General features: G+C 48.1%; 3 protein-coding genes across 4 annotated transcripts; 2 read left to right on the top strand and 1 right to left on the bottom strand.

Moving 5' to 3' along the window:
* The first annotated feature begins 1,056 nt into the window (after positions 1 to 1,056).
* On the top strand, positions 1,057 to 6,036 carry LOC147244316 (serine/threonine-protein kinase NIM1-like). The gene is made up of 4 exons (XM_086187610.1): positions 1,057 to 1,287; positions 1,645 to 1,939; positions 2,560 to 2,828; positions 4,785 to 6,036. Exons 2-4 carry the CDS (start codon positions 1,645 to 1,647, stop codon positions 5,550 to 5,552), a joined length of 1,332 nt encoding a protein of 443 aa, XP_086043736.1. The 5' UTR covers positions 1,057 to 1,287; the 3' UTR covers positions 5,553 to 6,036.
* An 848-nt stretch (positions 6,037 to 6,884) lies between these two features.
* On the bottom strand, positions 6,885 to 8,480 carry gadd45gb.1 (growth arrest and DNA-damage-inducible, gamma b, tandem duplicate 1). 2 transcript variants are annotated; one of them, XM_086186676.1, is made up of 3 exons: positions 8,251 to 8,480; positions 7,943 to 8,150; positions 6,885 to 7,831 (listed from the first exon to the last, which is right to left on the bottom strand). In XM_086186676.1, the coding sequence occupies exons 1-3, from the start codon at positions 8,391 to 8,393 to the stop codon at positions 7,718 to 7,720; spliced, it is 465 nt and encodes a 154-aa protein (XP_086042802.1). In that variant the 5' UTR covers positions 8,394 to 8,480; the 3' UTR covers positions 6,885 to 7,717. The 2 variants fall into 2 exon arrangements, with proteins under 2 accessions (XP_086042802.1, XP_086042801.1); XM_086186675.1 differs by having other exon boundaries at positions 6,885 to 8,150.
* A 2,714-nt stretch (positions 8,481 to 11,194) lies between these two features.
* On the top strand, positions 11,195 to 14,793 carry LOC147244314 (growth arrest and DNA damage-inducible protein GADD45 gamma-like). The gene is made up of 3 exons (XM_086186641.1): positions 11,195 to 13,400; positions 13,495 to 13,702; positions 13,814 to 14,793. Exons 1-3 carry the CDS (start codon positions 13,300 to 13,302, stop codon positions 13,925 to 13,927), a joined length of 423 nt encoding a protein of 140 aa, XP_086042767.1. The 5' UTR covers positions 11,195 to 13,299; the 3' UTR covers positions 13,928 to 14,793.
* The last annotated feature ends 3,902 nt before the right edge of the window (positions 14,794 to 18,695 follow it).

Below are 18,695 nucleotides of genomic sequence, written 5' to 3'. Positions count from 1 at the left end.
CTGAAGTCACTTCTTTGTTATGCTAATCTTGTTCATTTAGAAAAGTAGAGCCATGAAACTCTTATTATTTTTGTCCAAGGATTTCCCATTGCTGTTGTTTTGTACATTTAAGTTGCAGTGTTGCATTAACAACATTGTTTTTTAGCCTTAGCCTCTTTAAACCTTATTCCAGCATTAGAGCATCTTTTTGTACTGTGTCATAAATTGCCTCAGGCTGTGGCGTTCAGTTTATCCTGAGGACTATGAGCGATGTGAAGGGGGACTGACCAGAGCTCTGTTGTCCGCAGGGGGAGGTCATTTATTTCATTGTTGAGAGGCAAAATATATTTTAAGAGCACTGCCATTTTTTGGAGGACATGCCTCCTAGCCATCCTCCCCAGGGCCAGATTGAAGAACATGTAAAACTATGATGTCAACAAATGACACGTTTAAACATTTTAGATTTGACTTTTGTTACTAGAACTAGTAAAGCACAGATGATCCAGGGGTGCTTACCTAAACACCAAAGCCTGACACTGTCAGCTGTGCTACCCTGACTGCAGGTGAGAGTGTGCTCTTCTTCCTCCTCCTCACAGGGACAATACACCTGAACGGGTATGCTCCGCCTGGTGAAGCGTTGACATCATGCTTCGTAATCTCTTTATCTGTGCTGCTCAGCCAGTGTCGAAAGAGGAATGCAGAGTTAATCTCTCTGGGAACATTGAGTAATACTGTTGCATAATGTAATGTCTTCCTGAAAGCCAAGAGATCAGTGTTAGCTGTTAGCTGGAGTCATTTTCCTTCACACGTGCATCTTATTAAACCTGCAGACCCAAGCACTCGCGTATGCCAGATTTATGTTATGGAGGAGCACATTTGTCAGCTGTTGCCTGTTTTTGGCCTCATTTTCTCCACTCTTGGAGGTTTGAACTGATCTTAGCCATTTAAAGGGATTGAGACAGACCTAAAACTAAACAGGATTAGAGTTCATGACACCGTCTTAGGACATCTGCCCTGACGGTGAGGGAGGGGATGGTGAGGAAGGGGCAGAGATGAGGGGGTGTGGCCTGAGGAACTCGCCTGTCTGTCGGTGTGCAGTTGTCCGTGAGGAAGGGCACGCTATGATGGCACTGCTCTGCTGTCCAGGATCGGACTGTCGGCTGGTATTTTGACAGTGCCACATGACGATGATAGAGGAAATTATTATCATCCAGATCTCATCAGGCAGCCCAAAGGGCTCATTTTTAAGATCGCCTGCTCCAGTGAAGACTGCAGCTGTTTGATGCAGATCAACAAATTGGAAGCTTGGTAAGAACATCAGACTCTGATGGCGTATATTCTTTTTCTCTTCACGTTACATTTGTAGCTGCCACGAGGGTCGTTAGACTCCGGTAAAAAGTCTTGCATATACATCTAAAATGTTTTAATTCATATGAGATGGTGACATATAAAGCCTCAGAATTGTTAGGTTGTGTAAAATTTGTCATGCAAAGGGAACCTCTTTGGATGTAGGAAATAATTCACATATGTGATGTGAGGACATGACAAACTTTAACGAGTAAAAGCTCAGGATCTTTTGCAACATGAAAACGTACCACCGTGTGGTATTTGCCGTGAAATATATTTGGTGAAGTCATGGTTTGATTACGTCACGTTTTTTTGAAGATGACCTCAACTGCAGAAATGCCTGGGAGGCAGTACCAGGTGATGAGCCCCAAGCTGTTCCACCACAGCCTCTACAGCCTGACCGACAGCTCTGATGGCGACCCGGAGGATGAGGAGGCAGACGCTCCGCTGCGCCTCAGCCCCCTGCAGAAGCTTACCATGGACATGCACAAGGATGAGAAGACCATCAAGGAGCTTATCATAGGCCGCAGGGTGGGCTTCTACAAGGTCCGTGGGGAGATTGGCTATGGAACTTTCTCCCGAGTCAAACTGGCTTTTCATGCGCTGACTAAAGGTAGGTGGATCCCGCCTCTGTGTAGGTCGAGTTCCGTTCCTGTCGCCTGTAGCTGTGAGATCTTTCCCTTCTTTGTTGTGCGTTGACTGTTGATTCCTTTCTGTCCACAGAACACATACCCACAGCTCTTTCTGGTTAGCTCAGGGAAAAAGACATACAGCAGAGGGCAGTCATGAACACTTGGAACAGACCACATCATTGGCAACTGCTGTGAAAGAGTCATCAGTGCCCCAGATTACATTTTAAGCCTAAATATGAGGGTCATGTATCCAAACAGCCTCACACAACTGAAGGACCTGAGAGTGTCTGCTTTCACCAAGTCTTTTTTTAATCAATTTAATTGCCAAAATATGAAAAAAATACGCATATTACTATGGATTAATGTATCAGTCATTGTTTTAATTGGCCGTCCCAGACATACGATATGAAGACAAGTTGCAAATTCTCATTTTTAGAGGCTAAAATGAAGTAAGGACATAGTAAATTATTTATTTTGCCAAACAATCAAAAAACAGATGTTCCTGCTTGATCATTTTCCACAATCCAAAAACAGAATTCACTGTTGGACATGTTTTCCCAATCCCTTCTTGACAACCAGACTGCTTGTTTCGTCCTCGTAGACAAAGTGGCTCTGAAGATCTTGGACAAGGCGAGGCTGGACACTCAGGCCCAGCGGCTGCTGTCCAGGGAGATCAGCAGCATGGAGTCCCTGCATCACCCTAACGTGGTCCGTCTGTACGAAGTGGTGGAGACACCAAGCCGCCTCTTCCTGGTGCTGGAGTACGCAGGGGGCGGAGACCTCCACAACAGGATCTTCAATGAGGGGAAACTCTCTGACAACGCCAGCAAAACTACCTTTGCACAGATCCTCTCTGCCATCAAATTCATGGTGAGGAACGCACAGCGAGCAACGCGCTGCCATGTTTTCTTTTTTGTTATGTTGAAATCAAACTTCTGTCAAGTCTTTACTGGACGTTTAGTCTCAGGCATGATTTTGGAGGTTTTTAAACGTTATTCCGACTATTTTACGCGACATAAAATTCCAAAAACATTTGAGATGATGTAAATGTAAAGTTTAGCTTTGTAATTTGTCCTGACAAGAGCTAATCACCATTCTAAACAAAGACAAAAACACGTATCGACTCAGACATCACAACGAAGGAAAGTAATTGACCATGAATTCCTTTACACCTTGGCAAACATATTTAACTAATTAATATCTAACGTGAAATGAGGAAGAACACAGAACATGTTTTGACTTGACATAGTAGGAGACCTCAGGGGAAGTGAGGATCGAACCAGCGACCCTTCGGTCAGCGCCTCTACCACTGAGCCGCGCCACCCACAGGTCTCTGAACAAGCTCTTCCACTTTTCATCTCGTTGCACTTTTATACAGCTGATTATGTTATGTGTAACCACGGCACAACATTCCCATGTTGGAACGTTTGCGTGGCGCCTGAAATACATGGGAGACTTTTACCATGCAGTCGGTCAACAGTGCACTGTGGGGTTTTTAAGCAGCCAAAGTGGCTTCTCTGTGTTTCTCCGTTCCTGCAAGGTGACGTGACTTGACAACCCGACTGCAACGCAGAGAGAAACACAAAACAAAACAGATTTGGAAAAAAAAGGCGGAGGTGCGCGTCATGATGCGATAAAATTGGCCAGAGGAGCTTCTGCATTTGCCTACAGGAGTTATCGACAGCAGCACTCATGGCAGAGCTCACGGATGGACCCCTGGGTTTCAGGTGGTCAAGGAACCCCGCTACAGTCTGAGCTAATGTGTTAGCAGCTGCTGGACTGCATTATTAGAGCTGATATTGAGATGAGGATTTGTAACATGCAGTCACCCAGGTCAGAGTTAATTTTTGATCAAAAAAGGAATGGGATGTGATGAATTCATAAGATGACAAAAACAATAACAATTAGAGCTTTTGACAGCAGCCATTTGGCCATTTTCAAGTGGTGTCAGGTACCATGCCAGCACCCGTGGTAGTAGAGATGCATCCACCCAACAAAGTATCATTTGCTTTTCAATTACATCCAAATATGTGTATTGAGCTTGTGATGATATCCCCCGCATCACTTCTTTGTCACTGTAGAATGCAGAAGGAGCCAGCCACATAGATTTAGCTTGAAGCTAATGGCCACCCTCTTGACCAGACATGAATCAATGCAAATATAATCCATGTCTTCTTCATCCATGCGCTCAGTAACCACAAATATTTTGATCTGAGGTGAACACAACCTTTCACACCTCAGGTCTGGCACTACCAGTTGAGTTCACCTGTTTGAAGAGCGACCAAAGCAGCTTAGCACTCGCTCGCTCTTGTTCATGGCGGCACGGAACCTGCTGTGTTACACTTGGTTTAAAGCTCAGTGTTCTGGTTTGAAAAGCACCCAAATTCAATGTTTTATTCACTGTATTGTTGACTTAGCTGCTAGCTAAGTCTATGTGGCTGGCTCCTTCTGCTTCCTGGAGTCCAAAGGAATGCAGGTATTCTTGAAATACTAAAAATACTTGAAATAGAAAGATTCTTAGCAGGTGAAGTATCACTTCAATTCCCGTGAAAACTGTCTTTAATGGTGTTGTCTTGATTGTCATGTCGCCGTCATTAACCATATATTGTCATGACAACACACACACACACACACACACACACACACACACACACACACACACACTCACTCACACCAAGTTGGCATGCATGTGTTGCTGGACTCCATTTAGCTGCAAAAGCTCCCCTCTAGACATCCCAACATTAGAAAACCTGGCCAGGCGTTACAGTAAAGGTCGTATGAGGTGTCCTCAGAGTTCACTCATCAAACGTGTGTTTCGCTGTGCAGCACAACGTCAACATCATCCACCGGGACCTAAAGGCCGAGAACATTCTCTTCACCAGCAGTGGCTGTGTGAAAGTGGCCGACTTTGGATTTAGCACACAAGTTTCAAACCGCAGTGACGCCCTGGACACCTTCTGTGGCTCGCCGCCCTATGCTGCGCCGGAGCTCTTCAGGGATGAGTGCTACCTGGGCCCCCCGGTGGATGTGTGGGCTATGGGAGTCCTGCTTTTCTTCATGGTGACTGGCACCATGCCATTCCGTGCTGAAACCATGGGCAAGCTGCGGCGCTGCATCATCGAGGGAGCTTACACCATCCCCCCCTGGGTGCCTGGCCCTTGCCAGAGGCTCATTAAAGGTATCTTGAAGCCAGTCCCCACTGAGCGTTACGCCATCGACCAGATGCTGGGCTGCGATTGGCTCCTACCTGTGGAGTTCCCCTGGTCGCTAGCGTCCCCTGAACCAGTAAGCCCTCTGCAGGGCCTGCTGGACTTGCAGCGCAGGGACCTGGAGGAGGAGGAAGAGGAGGAGGCAGAGGTCAGGAGCTCTCTCGAGGAGCTGGGCTTTACTCCAGAGCACCTACGGAACAATCCGCTCAAGGACAGCCGCAACCCCATCACTGGGGCCTACAGAATCCTGCTGCACCAAGCACAGGTCAAGAGAGGCTGCGACGGTCTACCTGTGGTCAGAGGGATGGTGAGGGACCCCAAGAGGGAGGGGCTCCGGGCCTACAGGGGCCTCAGACATACCTCTAAATTGTGTGTGCTTTCATAGGTCTGTCGAGGCCCTGTTTTTATACAAACTTATTTTATGCCAACATGAATTCGATGAAAACTACATTTTATACCTGAATTCTGATGAAGAGACTACTTTGTACTTACAAATACCTTTTGACAGTTCATAAATTTTGATAAATGTCATGTTTTCATGGGATTTCCAGAACAATAGAATGTACAAATGAAAGTGCCTGATGAAGTTATTGTGGAAATATCCTTTGCTTGGCGCAGAACATTGGGATTGATGCTGTAAAACTTATTAAGGGCTGCAAACAACACGCGTTTGTATTATCCATCCAATTTGAAGGCGTTCATTAGTCCTCGCAGTATTTGAGTGATTATAATGCAATATACAGTATATTTGCACAAAGCTGTTAGAAATGTAACTGTATTTTATACTTGGAGTACATTTATTTTCATTGTGTGGTCGTCGTTTATCTATCATTTGAAGCGGTTCTCTTGTTATTATGTCACAATTAATACATTCCATGTTTGCTGAAGCAGCAGGTTGTGCTGCCCTTCATGTGGATTCCTTTGTCTTTGAATCCTTTTCTGAGGGTGGACCTTTCTCCTGCAGTGAAGGTCCATCAGCACGTCTGCTTTGACCTGCCAACGTGTGTGTATTCTTACCATCTCCAAATTATGATGAAAGAGGGAAAAAATCCAAAAAACATCTGAAAACAACAAAAACAATATTTTCACATACACTTTCATTCATGTGGAGTGGCAAGGACCCCCCCCCCCACACACACACACACACACACACACACACACACACACAAACACACACCATCTTTGTGTCCTGAATGTTTACCAGAGTTTCACTGTGTCCCGACACCAGCTGGCGGGACACCAGATGATATATCAGGACCCTCCACTCACTTTTACAACCGGCCCAAACCAGACCGCCCCAACCTGAAGCAAACCCCCTTTGGCACGTAAAACTAAACCGACCCCGGCTCCTCCCTAACCCGACCCTGGCCTGCCCCCACCTGCAGGAAGCGGCAGATGGTGCGGCGTGGCTGCGGGGACATCTGCAGGCCGGACAATAGGCGCTCTGTTTGGAGCGCTTGAGCTGACAGTCCATTGTGCGCCGCACCATACACATGCAGATGAGGGGGGGGGGGGGGGGGGGACCGCCGATGACAGCGCCTCCACGCCGATGTGCTGAGTCTAGAACTTTTGTTGGGTTCATCCCCGTCATCCCTCCCCTCCCCCCTCGATGACCCACCACGGCCTCCTCGTGCAACACGCTCGCCTCCAGAGGGAGAAAGTGAAAACTCTCAAAACTTCATCTTTCGTCTCTTTATTGATCATCATTCTCCAACAATGTGTGAAGGGACACGCAGAACACCTGCGCTCTTCAGCAGACGAGCAACGAATTTTCTCACAAACTCACTATTGAGAACAGTTTGTATTTTTCACGTCACTTTGAATATCTAAAGTCAAACATGTAGACTTTTTTCCTTCAATACTTTAACTTAATTTCGTCACATTCTAAAGTGAAACCTTTAGAGATCAGATACGTTTATTTATTTTTTTATTTTAGAATTTTTTTTCATCATGAGATTTCTAAAGCGAAACCTTTAGAGATCAGATACGTTTCTTTCTTTTTTTTAATATTTTAGAATCTTTTTGTCGTTGTTAAATTTCTAAAGTGAAACCTTTAGAGAATTAAGACAATTCTGGAAAGTGGGAAACATTTGCGCTGACTGCAACTGTTGTGGTGTTGCTCAGCTAAGAGGCCATCTTTAAAAAGTCTCTTTTTAAGAAGTCCTCTTCCTCAGCACCGCTTCTTCTCCTGCTGCGCGTGCTTCACCGTGCGACATTTGCGCTGTGGAACCACAGTGGAACCACAGGACGCAGAACGCGCTTCTCCTTCCTCTCCAAACCTCATCCGCACAAAGAATGAGGGTCGATGTGTCGCTCTGGTGGCATACCCGACCTCATTCACATAAAGAATGAGAGTCATCTTGGTATGGACGGGACGAGAGACGACGGTTCACGGGGGCCCCCCGGGGCCGGCGCCGTGCTGCCTGGACGGGAATCCTCCTCAGGAGCATCCAGGGATGAGCAGAAACAGCCTCATCCTGCCAGTCAGGATGAGTATTTCCAGATAAGAAGCTTCCCAGCATCTGAGCAAGAGAGGCGCGGCGTCCCGGATCAGCGTGCAGGGAGGCAGATCTCAGGGACCCAGTCGTTCAGACGGCGGCTCTCCTCACAGAACAGGTGCAGCTTCTCCAGAGCGGGGTCCTCCCAAGACCCCTCAGCTGGGTTCTGTTCAGACAGGAGCGAGCAGGAGGCTTTAGTCACATGAGCTCCTCTCCAAAAGAGCAGCGTAGAAGACACTCGGGCGGTGGACAAGCACTTGAACCGGGCGCTACGTACCGTGATCAGGACGCAGTGCGCGTCTTCAAGCTGCTCCGACTTGTCACCGACCAGTTCAGCCAGACGTTGCATGTCGCTCACTCGGACGATGCTGATGTCGTTGTCGAAGCAGAAGGACTGGATGAGGGTGAAGTGGATCTGGAGAGCGATGTCACACTCAAACTCCTCATCCATGGCCAGGACGCAGAAAGACACGCTGTCCGGGTCACTGTGGACGAAGAGATGAGGAGGGAAACCCGTGAGACTTCACCCCTGCAGCAGACCACGTGAAAATAAAGGTTTGGTGTCAGACGGAGCGTCGTACTTACAGATTCATAACTTTGGCGCACTCGTAGACGCCCACGGTGAGGGAGTCGTTGTCTCTGGCGGCCAGCAGCACCTCCTCCAGGGCTTCGCCGGAGCACTCGGCTCGCTCGCTGGGTTTCTGGGTCAGAACTTCCTCCAGAGTCATGATGACGATCACGATGGGCAACAGAGAGAGAGAGAGAGAGAGAGAGAGAGAGAGTGGACTGGAGGGTAAATCCTTCAGGCAGCACACTTCGGTCCTGGAGCCTCCCTCATTTATACCCTGCAGCTCGTGCGGCGCAGTGAAAGCGCTGCGCCCTGATTGGCTGCAGCTCTGCGGTGTATTGGTATGATAATACTATTGTCCCACTGCGGCTCGTGGCAGATTGATGGGGGTCATCGAGCAGCGCACGCTGCCCCCCCCCCCCCCCCCCCCTCCGGGGTGGTGCGGCAGCTTTGGACTGAATCGTAACTTTAGAAAATAATTTCCTGCTTTTTTTTTTGGTTTGCCACAGGTTTCGAGCGCTGTTTCCAGATGTGATCGATAACAACACTTGTACGTCACTTGTACGTCACGTCACAACAGCAGGATTGTTGCCATGTGAACCCGCAGCGAGCCAGTTTTGGACATTCGGTGCCAAATGATTCAAAAATATCAGCGAAACTCTCTTTAAAAACTGCAAATTTCTTGAACTTTTTCAGCCGCAGCAGCAGCAGCAGCAGCACGGGGAGCGCGTGAGCCCCAGCAGGTGCGTGACGCCATCTGTGGACTGGGGGCCGCGCGGCCATAAAACCGCCTCATTGTGCGCGCGGAGGCCTCCATTATCACGCTGCCTATACAAGTGCAAATGAGCAGCGCGTGCCAGAGCCGAGCGGTGCGTGCTGCGCAATCTGCGCTGCTGGCCCGGACGCACCACGTGACCATCAGCTGTGCTGGAAAATCCTTGCTTAGCTTTTATTTATTTACTATGGGGGAGAGGAGAGGAGCACGCCGGCCCACCGCTGCTGACGAGTCCTGCAGCTCGCTGGGTTGCTGCTACCTCCTCCTCTTCTTCTTCTTCTTCTTCTTCTTCTCTTCTTCTTCTTCTTCTTTTAGTTTCCTCTCGCTTTGGCGTGTCTCACGCGTGGCTCTCATTCATAATTTCACTCCAAAGTTGGCGGTGTTTTGTTTCCTTGGGTTGTTCAGTATTTTGTGTCTGGGTTGACTTCCAATACTCAACCTGTGGTTGTAGAGGAACTGCTTTTCATTAGCCTGGTCTGATGCTGTGTTTAATGTTAACTGAGACCCCCCCCCCCCCCCCACACACACACACACACACTTCAGGCTTATTTGATTTTTTTTTCCTGCTGCATAATTAAAACCCGCCCCGCATCAGTTCAAGCCTGCTACCTCTGCGCGAGTGTGTGTGTGTGTGTGTGTGTGTGGGGGGGGGGGGGGGGGTAGTGAGGGTCCGCGGTGATTGATTCAGTGCTATTGTTCTGCGGAGGGCTGAGCGGCAGATGGAGAACTGTCGCTATGAGGGGACCCCCGTCCTCCAGACCCGGGTCATCCCCGACCCCGGGGCGCACGGCCTTTTGTCTCCAGGCCCGTGCTATCGCTGCTGTTGTCTGGGTCTCGGCTCAGGCTGAACTCAGGGACCACGCAGCCTCTGCTGCCTGCTCGTACAAAGAGGCGCGCTGCCCGGACGCGTCCAGCTGATAAACCTGCACGTTTGTGATGTCAACAGCGCAGGAATGCTGCGCGTGTTTGTGAGAACAACAGCGAGCGTGAGTCTGTCTGCTCGGCTTTTCTGTCTTACTGGAGCAACAGGAACGACGATGGAGAACACGTGACGTCGCTTCAAGTTTCGATCCTCCTTTGATTCCGTCGCAGCGGCGCGCGGGGCTATTTGCGGAGGGATAAGCTCGCGTGGCCACGGGGCAGGCGCGTGCAAATCGATACCGACGTATTGTAGCCACACATCTGCTGCTGGAGCGACAGGTGCTGGTGCTCTGAGCCCCCGCCACCTGCTGCCCCACCGCAAAACCATAAAGACCTCCTCAGTGTACAGGAGGGAGCTTCGTGCTGCTGCAGTTAAAGTCGCTCTTATTTTGAAAATCTTTACGTGCATCGTGACAATCAGGAAACACACACCTTCTAAAAACCTGACTGATGTGCCCCGACGGGGAACAACCACCGTGTAAATCAGACGGTTCCTTCTTACTGAATCGTTTCAGTCAGAAAAAAACAAACTGAAAGCACCTGTAGAGTCACGCGCTCAGACTAAATCACTTTCACGCAAGATTCTTGTTAAGGTTCCCCGCGCGAGGCCTCCGGGCCCAGCGCGAGCCGCCTGACTTCTGTTTATCGCCCCCGGCCACCCTACCCCCGGGGACAGATGGCGTTTCTCGGTTGCCATGGAGACGGATGCAGACGGTAAGATAAAGCATGTAGGTATATCCAGATGCCACGCGCCTCGAGTGAGGGCTAGCTTAACACATGCAAAGCAGCGGCGCGTGCCGCAGCCTGGTTCCACAGAGACGGTCCCTGGAGTCAAATCGATCACGAGTTCTTAAAGTCTCCGACACGCGACGCTCTTATACTTATGCAGACTCTCGAACTACATTTTTTTGTATGGTTTTGGTCACATGACACAGGACCGAACGCGGTGTTATTTTAAATGCATCCGTGTTGGTGCAGGTTCACCACGCGCGTTTATCCTCCCCTCAGTACTCAATGAAGTCCTGAGGAGTTGTCAAGGTTGTCTGACAGGGTCTGTGCGCTGCTCGTGGAGCAGGTCCAGCACCACACTCCCTCCATGAACCTCCACCCCACAGTTCTCCATCAGCAAGCACATCTGAGACAAACCCTTTCTTTCTGCATTTGTTTGAGTGGGGGGGGGGGGGGGGCAGAAACAAAAACAGATGAGGGACAGAGACAAAGAAAAAGAAAGGAGGGAGAGACACAGACAGACAGGTGGGGGTGCACAGTGATAACATCTGCGGGTTACTCAAGCAATCAACTTCAGCATAATAGGAGCTTTTAAGTGCTAACAAATACAATAAAAACAATGCTGATGTTAATGCTTGTACAGTATTGAGAATACTGATATAAAATACTAATATAAGTACTGCTAGTACTAATACTAGTACTGGTGCTAAGGGGGGCAGCTGGAGCCTCTTCAGGTCTGCAGCCTCCTCCAGCAGCAGCATCAGTCAGGGATCTGGGAAGAGGGGAAGGACAAAGACTCTGGAGAAGAAGATGAGTTAGTAACAAGGATGAGTACAGGAGGAGGAGAGAGAAGCCCAGTGCATCATGGGAGATCCCCCGGCAGTCTAAGCCTATAGCAGCAGATCTAAGGGCCAGCCTAAGCAGTCCTAACTATAAGCCTGATCAACAAGGACGTCTTCAGTCTGCTCTTAAACATAGAGGGGGGGGTCTGAGTCCTGGACTGAAACTGGGAGACGCTTCCACAGGAGGGGAGCCTGATAGCTGAAGGTTCTGACTCCCATTCTACTGTTAGAACTCTAGGAACCAGCAGGAACCCTGCATCCTGGGAGTGAAGGGTTCTAGCTGGGCAGCAGCGTTCTGGACCAGCTGGAGAGTCTTTAGGGACTTATTAGTCCAGCCTGATAGGAGGGAGGTGCAGTAATCCAGCCTGGAAGTGACAAAAGCAGGGACTAGTTTTTCTGGATCTTCTTGAGACAGGATGTGTCTGATCTTAGCGATGCTACGTAGATGGAAGAAAGAAGCACTGGAGATTTGTTTCATGTGGGAGTTAAAGGACTCATCCTGATCAAAGAGAACTCCTAGGTTCCTCATGGTAGTGCTGGGACCAGGGTGATGTCATCCAGGGTTCCTGTCTCATTAGACAGGGTGTTTCTAAGGTGTTCTGGGCCCAGCACAAGAACTTCAGTTTCATCAGAGTCTAATAAAGGAAATTGTGGGTCCTCCATGTTTTCATCTCCTTCAGACAGGCCTCCAGTTCAGTCAGCTGGTTTGTTTCGTGAGGATCATTGATGAGTTCAGCTGTGTGTCGTCAGCATAACATCTGCAGTGAAAAGTCACCATGTTCCCCGATATTGTGACCTCATGGGAGCAGACACAGAGGGAAGCCCAGTGGGTTCCTGTACGCAGAGTGACGAAGAGTCGGTCCCAGCTGTGCTGAAGCTGTAACCCTAATTTAGGGTTGCAGTGGGATGCTTTGCAGGTGGAAACACCTCCCTTTTTGATAAACGTGTGGGACATTACTCTGGCAATGTGACGGTAAAAGATAAGGAACCATCATTCTCTTTTCCCACTGTAATTAAAAAGTCACATTGCCGCGACGACGGCGTGAGCAACCATGTTTTCTCGTGTCAAATTTGAATTGTACCGAGCCATGCTGGGATTTTTGTAACATTTTCATGGATCATGTGACCTCATCTTGGTTACCGTTCAACTTTTCCTGCTGATTTTGGCAACTGTGCAGTTAATTTCACAGCCCTCCTTTCCCCTGCAATGCATTATCAACATGGCCCCAAACTTCCGGGTGTCACCGTGTCCATCGATGGAGGACAACGGGAGCGCTCGGTTCCTTCCGTTACGCAAACATCCCGACGTTCCCCACTGGGAGATTTTATCATGCAGACTGAATCAGCAACTTTTTAGAAAGTAATGAGGCTGATTCATGTTGACTGGACGTGTTCTGTGACACAAATCACTGACTTGCAGTAAAACCATGGAATTTCGCTGATGACGTTCAAACCTCTACAACACATCCGCTCTCCGTTGATTCGGAACCTTGACGGCAGCCGTCTGATCCTCTTGTGAGGTTCCATTATTCCTGTAAACTAAAAGAATCCTTTAAAGGTCAGAGGGTTTCTACATCTGATCCTTTGAACCAAAGCCCCCGACTTTTTCTGCCTTCTATAGGCACGCGTCCCCGAGGGTGAGTGGGGGTTGTGAGTTTGTTGTGGCCATTGTGCCTCAAAGAGCCAATCAGAGAGTGAGCGTGTGCCAGATCTGCAGTATAAATGCTGGCAGATTCTTGGTGGTGCGGCACAAACTCACTCTTCTCTGGAGTTTCTCAGGTGCAGACTACAACCTCACCATGCTGTCTCCTGGAAAGTCTCTGAAGGAAGCTCTTGCCTGCGCTCAGAGTGAGGCTCGCCTCACTGTTGGGGTCTACGAGAGCGCCAAAATTATGACTGAGTAAGTTTGACTTAAGTGCCAGTGTGCACATGCTAGATCCATGAAGGGTTACATGTCACAACAGCTAACCGGGGTGACTTTTCTTCGTCCACAGTGACCCGGACAGCGTGTCTTTCTGCGTCCTGGCCATGGATGAGGAGTTTGAGTGTGACATCGCTCTCCAGATCCACTTCACCCTCATCCAGTCCTTCTGCTTCGACAACGACATCAGCATCGTCCGAGTGAGCGACATGCAACGTCTGGCTGAACTGGTCGGTGACAAGTCGGAGCAGCTTGAAGACGCGCACTGCGTCCTGATCACGGTATGTAGCGCCCGGTTCAAGTGCTTGTCCACCGCCCGAGTGTCTTCTACGCTGCTCTTTTGGAGAGGAGCTCATGTGACTAAAGCCTCCTGCTCGCTCCTGTCTGAACAGAACCCAGCTGAGGGGTCTTGGGAGGATCCCGCTCTGGAGAAGCTGCACCTGTTCTGTGAGGAGAGCCGCCGTCTGAACGACTGGGTCCCTGAGATCTGCCTCCCTGCACGCTGATCCGGGACGCCGCGCCTCTCTTGCTCAGATGCTGGGAAGCTTCTTATCTGGAAATACTCATCCTGACTGGCAGGATGAGGCTGTTTCTGCTCATCCCTGGATGCTCCTGAGGAGGATTCCCGTCCAGGCAGCACGGCGCCGGCCCCGGGGGGCCCCCGTGAACCGTCGTCTCTCGTCCCGTCCATACCAAGATGACTCTCATTCTTTATGTGAATGAGGTCGGGTATGCCACCAGAGCGACACATCGACCCTCATTCTTTGTGCGGATGAGGTTTGGAGAGGAAGGAGAAGCGCGTTCTGCGTCCTGTGGTTCCACTGTGGTTCCACAGCGCAAATGTCGCACGGTGAAGCACGCGCAGCAGGAGAAGAAGCGGTGCTGAGGAAGAGGACTTCTTAAAAAGAGACTTTTTAAAGATGGCCTCTTAGCTGAGCAACACCACAACAGTTGCAGTCAGCGCAAATGTTTCCCACTTTCCAGAATTGTCTTAATTCTCTAAAGGTTTCACTTTAGAAATTTAACAACGACAAAAAGATTCTAAAATATTAAAAAAAAGAAAGAAACGTATCTGATCTCTAAAGGTTTCGCTTTAGAAATCTCATGATGAAAAAAATTCTAAAATAAAAAAAATAAATAAACGTATCTGATCTCTAAAGGTTTCACTTTAGAATGTGACGAATTGAAAGAATTGGACAAAAGTCTAAATGTGTGCCTTTAGATATTCAAAGGTAACAGAAAAATGAAGCCAACTTTTCAAAAGAAAAAAAAAACATTGTTCTTGAAGCATGAAGAATATGAAAAAGTGAAAATGTAGTTCCTCCTGAAGTTTTCTGTTCGTCATATATTTACTGTATATGTGACCTTTCGTTTGTGATGTGCAAGTTAGCAAATAAAACTTCTGAATTCAGTTCATTCTCTTCATTTTCATTCATTCTGAGTTCTTGAGGTAGAACGTCACTGTGAAATGTGAAATGCTGATTTAGCAAACTTGTCCCGCACTTTTATTTGAAACATTAATTTTTTTAAGGCCTGTTTTTACTTCGTGTCTCAACAAGTGCAGGTGTGATCGTTCTGTTTCAAAACTGCCACGCATCGGTAGTTTTATTTAAACGTGTCCAGGCAGTGTCGCGATCTCTTCGGCTGTAAAGCTCAGTGGCTTTCCTTCTCCCGGACGACCAAGTGGGAGCTCAACATCCAGCGGACCCCCACCCTGGGAATGTCCTCCTAGATGTGCAGAACTCCACATCCTGGCCACTCCTATGCTCTGGGAAGGCAGTGGTCCTGAGCAGTGGCTCTCCAACTTGCACCTCAAAGAGGCAACAGTGCTGCGCCATCATCAAGCGTTGGCTAATTTCTCCCAATTAAAAACAACAACACGGTGCCTTGGGCGCCTTCTTTCGGTACTTTGGCGGTTCTGGTTTGCCTTCTTCTTCGCGTGTTTCTTTATTTTCTTTAGCCACATCTCCATCGTGACAGCGCGTCGTCATGGCAACGGCAGATAATTGCCGAGTGATGCTGGATCAATGGGTCAAACTAACTTGGTTTAGGGAGAGTCCGGTTTTTTAAGGATATTAAAATTAAACACTGAATATAGAATTCAGTGTATGAACATACATTTGTATTTTATTGAACTTTTTATGATATAATTGTTTCTCAAGACTTAATTATTATTGGGATTACTGCTTTTTTAAAAAATATATATTTTTGTAAAGCTTCACATACCCCTGGAGTACCTCCACGTACCCCCAGGGGTACGCGTACCCCCATTTGAGCACCAGAGATGTAGAGGCCACCTTTGAAGAACCAAGAATATTACAAGGAAACCTTTGCATCAGTGGGAAGTTCTCAGAACACACAACTGGAGCTGGTGAACGTTTTTCCTTTTAAAATGTAGAAAAGGGAATGTTCTCCTGTGACTGCAGTAGAACCATGTGGGTTTTACAGTCCCTGTGGAACACTGAAATATGAAGTGAACAAAAAACATAACCATAGGATTGCCAACATGGAACATTCTCCCATTGGTGGAAAGCTATGGATCTGCAGGACTTGTTGAACCAAAGGTGTAGTTTTAAGAGCATTCGTCCCCAGGTTTTCCATCCTTACACAGATTTTAGTGGCATTGACGTGTGCGATGTTCTGACTCTTTGTGTTTTAGCAGACAAAATGTCAAACTAACTTGAACTATCAACACCACCAGAGCTTTATTTCCTGATTCTGCTCTCTTTGTTAAGACAATGGACATCCAGCTGCCCTGTGGTGAAGGCGATCTTTGCTCCCGGCACACGCAAGCTTTTTTTGTCTTGCTCTCATTTGGGATTCAGAACTTTGAGGAGGCTTTTGTGTCTTTGTGTCTCAAACTCTAAAGTCACTCTAACCTGCTTGTTCACCATTGTGGAGTCAACAGCTGCTGCAGCCCCCATGCCACACGGTCACACACACACACACACACACACACACACACACACACACACACACACACACACACACACACACACACACACACAATAAAACCCATCAGAAAAGAATGGACAAAATGGGCCAAGCAGGACCAGCTGAAATGCAATCAGGCCTTTAAATCCTTGGCAACCCACCCAGCACTCACCCCATCTGCTCTCCCATTGAATGACGAGGAGAAAGGGAGAGCGAGTGGGAGGAGTGGAGGGGGAAGAGGTGGAGGCCCAGGGCCTGGCACTTGCCTGCTGCTAGTCATCCATTCAGAACCAAATCCTGAGTAACAACAACAACAACCACCCCCACCTGAGTCTACCTGCAGCTCCACTGCTTTGTCCGGCCGCTCGCCATGTGCTTCAGCAGTTTACCAGCTCAGGAAGAGTGGCTTCATATTTGTAGATGAGAAAAATCAATGTGAATATGTCTGTGTAAGTTCAGGTGCAGAGACGTACACCACTTTATGCTTGTATTGTTTCAGTGTGTGTGTCAGTCTCTCTGAACTCTGTCAACCTGAACAGTCTCAGCTGCCATCTTGACTCAACCCCAGCCATAAAGAGCTCTGCTGCTGCACTTCCATGCTGCCTCTAAAGTGTCCTTTCAACATAAAAGCCCCCTCCTCCCCAACTTTTCCCTGTGTGCTGGGGAGCCGCAGCAGATGGTACCGAAGCACTGCAGGCAGAGTGCGTCTGCATTATTTTATTCATTTGTTGTGTTTTGGTTGAGGTAACCAAGGTTACAAGTGTCAGCATGCACTGCAAACAAATCCCAGTTTCCAGCGCGAATCTATTTATGAACATGCCATTGTTGGTTCAAAGTTAGATCTTTTAAGTCAAGATATATTTGTTCAGGAAACATGTTTGTAGAAGGATTACCATGCATGGTTTATCCCAGCGGCCTCATGGTTACACGGTTTATTCTCGATCTGTAGAACGTATACACTTGGAGAATGTTTGTCTGACAACATGGGTTTGTTGGGATCTTTATTCAAGTGTCAGTGGTGAACGCTGACTTGATCTGTTGAATAACCCCCCCCCCCCCACACACACACACACACAATCACAGTGTTACTGCTGTGTCTGCCCTTGAGGGCCAGACTAGAGTTAGCAACAGCTGTGTGTGTGTGTGTGCAAGTGCAGTTGACCAAGTGGTGAGTTCTGATGTCAGGTTCATGGAGGGGCTCTGTGCGTTGTTCAGGTCCGTTTGTGCAATTCCTCGTGCAGGTTTTGTCTCCCAGACTCCACTGTAAACATTCAGTCTCTAAATGCTTGCTACCAGGCAGTACCTGGGCTGTGGTCTCAGAGAGGGGACCTTCAACTCACCTGTCAGCTCAAATAGCAGCCGAGTATGAAGCTAAGATGGCGATGAAGTGGATTCAATAACTTTCCATGTGAGTGGCGTGGAGAAGGACGCTGAGCTAATAACTGACCCTCTTGCACAGTGAGCATCCTCTGCATAACATTAGCGCTTCGCAGCGGAGCATGCTCAGTGGCAGGCTGCTCTCCCTCAGCTGCTAAACTGACAGACTAAAAGATTAATTCACTCTCAGAACAATAAGGCTCCACAACCTCTCCTTGCAGGGACGGGAGGGAGTTTAGGGTCAGTGGGGCTGTGCACTCTAGCTCTTAGCTTAGCAGGCTGGGAGCGACGTCTGTTCATGCTAGTTCCTGTGGCAGGTGGCACTGTTTAAGCATACCGGTTTGTGCTCTTTATCATGCTGCTCCAGCCTTACTACAGCTTTGCTAGCACGTCCTACTCACCTTGTTCAGGTTATTCAAAACAGATCTTTATTGAACGTTACCCATGACAGCACATTACAGTCTGAAAAACATTCCTAGACACGTTTCACTGTGGCTGCTTTGGTGCTAGCGCTATGAGCTAGCTCAAGCTGAACTCCAGGCCAGACCTCAAGTGGATTTGTTCCAGATATCAAAGTCAGAAATGTCTCTTACTATACCACCTATCTTTTCAGTCCCAACACCGCGACTTCCCGTTAGCTCAGTCAGCTCTGGCTAATGTTACATTCAGAAACTGAATTTGTCGGTACCACTTTAAAACAGTCGTCTGCACAGGAAGCTGGCCTGTCCTTCCATCAGCAACTAGAATTTTTTTGGGGCAGCAAAACAGAACTGATAGTGAGTTTAATCAGTCAGAGTAAGCAAAATGTCAGCCATGTAGCAGTATTTTCAATGCTAAATCTGGCATCCATATATTTTTATTCCCTGTGAATGATTAATGTTAACTTTCACTCCGTCCTTTTATAAATAAATCAAAATTAACTGACCAAAACTAAAATCCCACTCACAACATATTGAATTGAAC

The sequence above is a fragment of the Aulostomus chinensis genome, chromosome 19 (assembly GCF_037954235.1).
Source record: "Aulostomus chinensis isolate RoL2024-O1b breed Wild chromosome 19, RoL_Achi_v1.0, whole genome shotgun sequence".
Lineage (NCBI taxonomy): Eukaryota > Metazoa > Chordata > Actinopteri > Syngnathiformes > Aulostomidae > Aulostomus > Aulostomus chinensis.
This window is presented reverse-complemented; position numbering and strand designations above follow the sequence as displayed.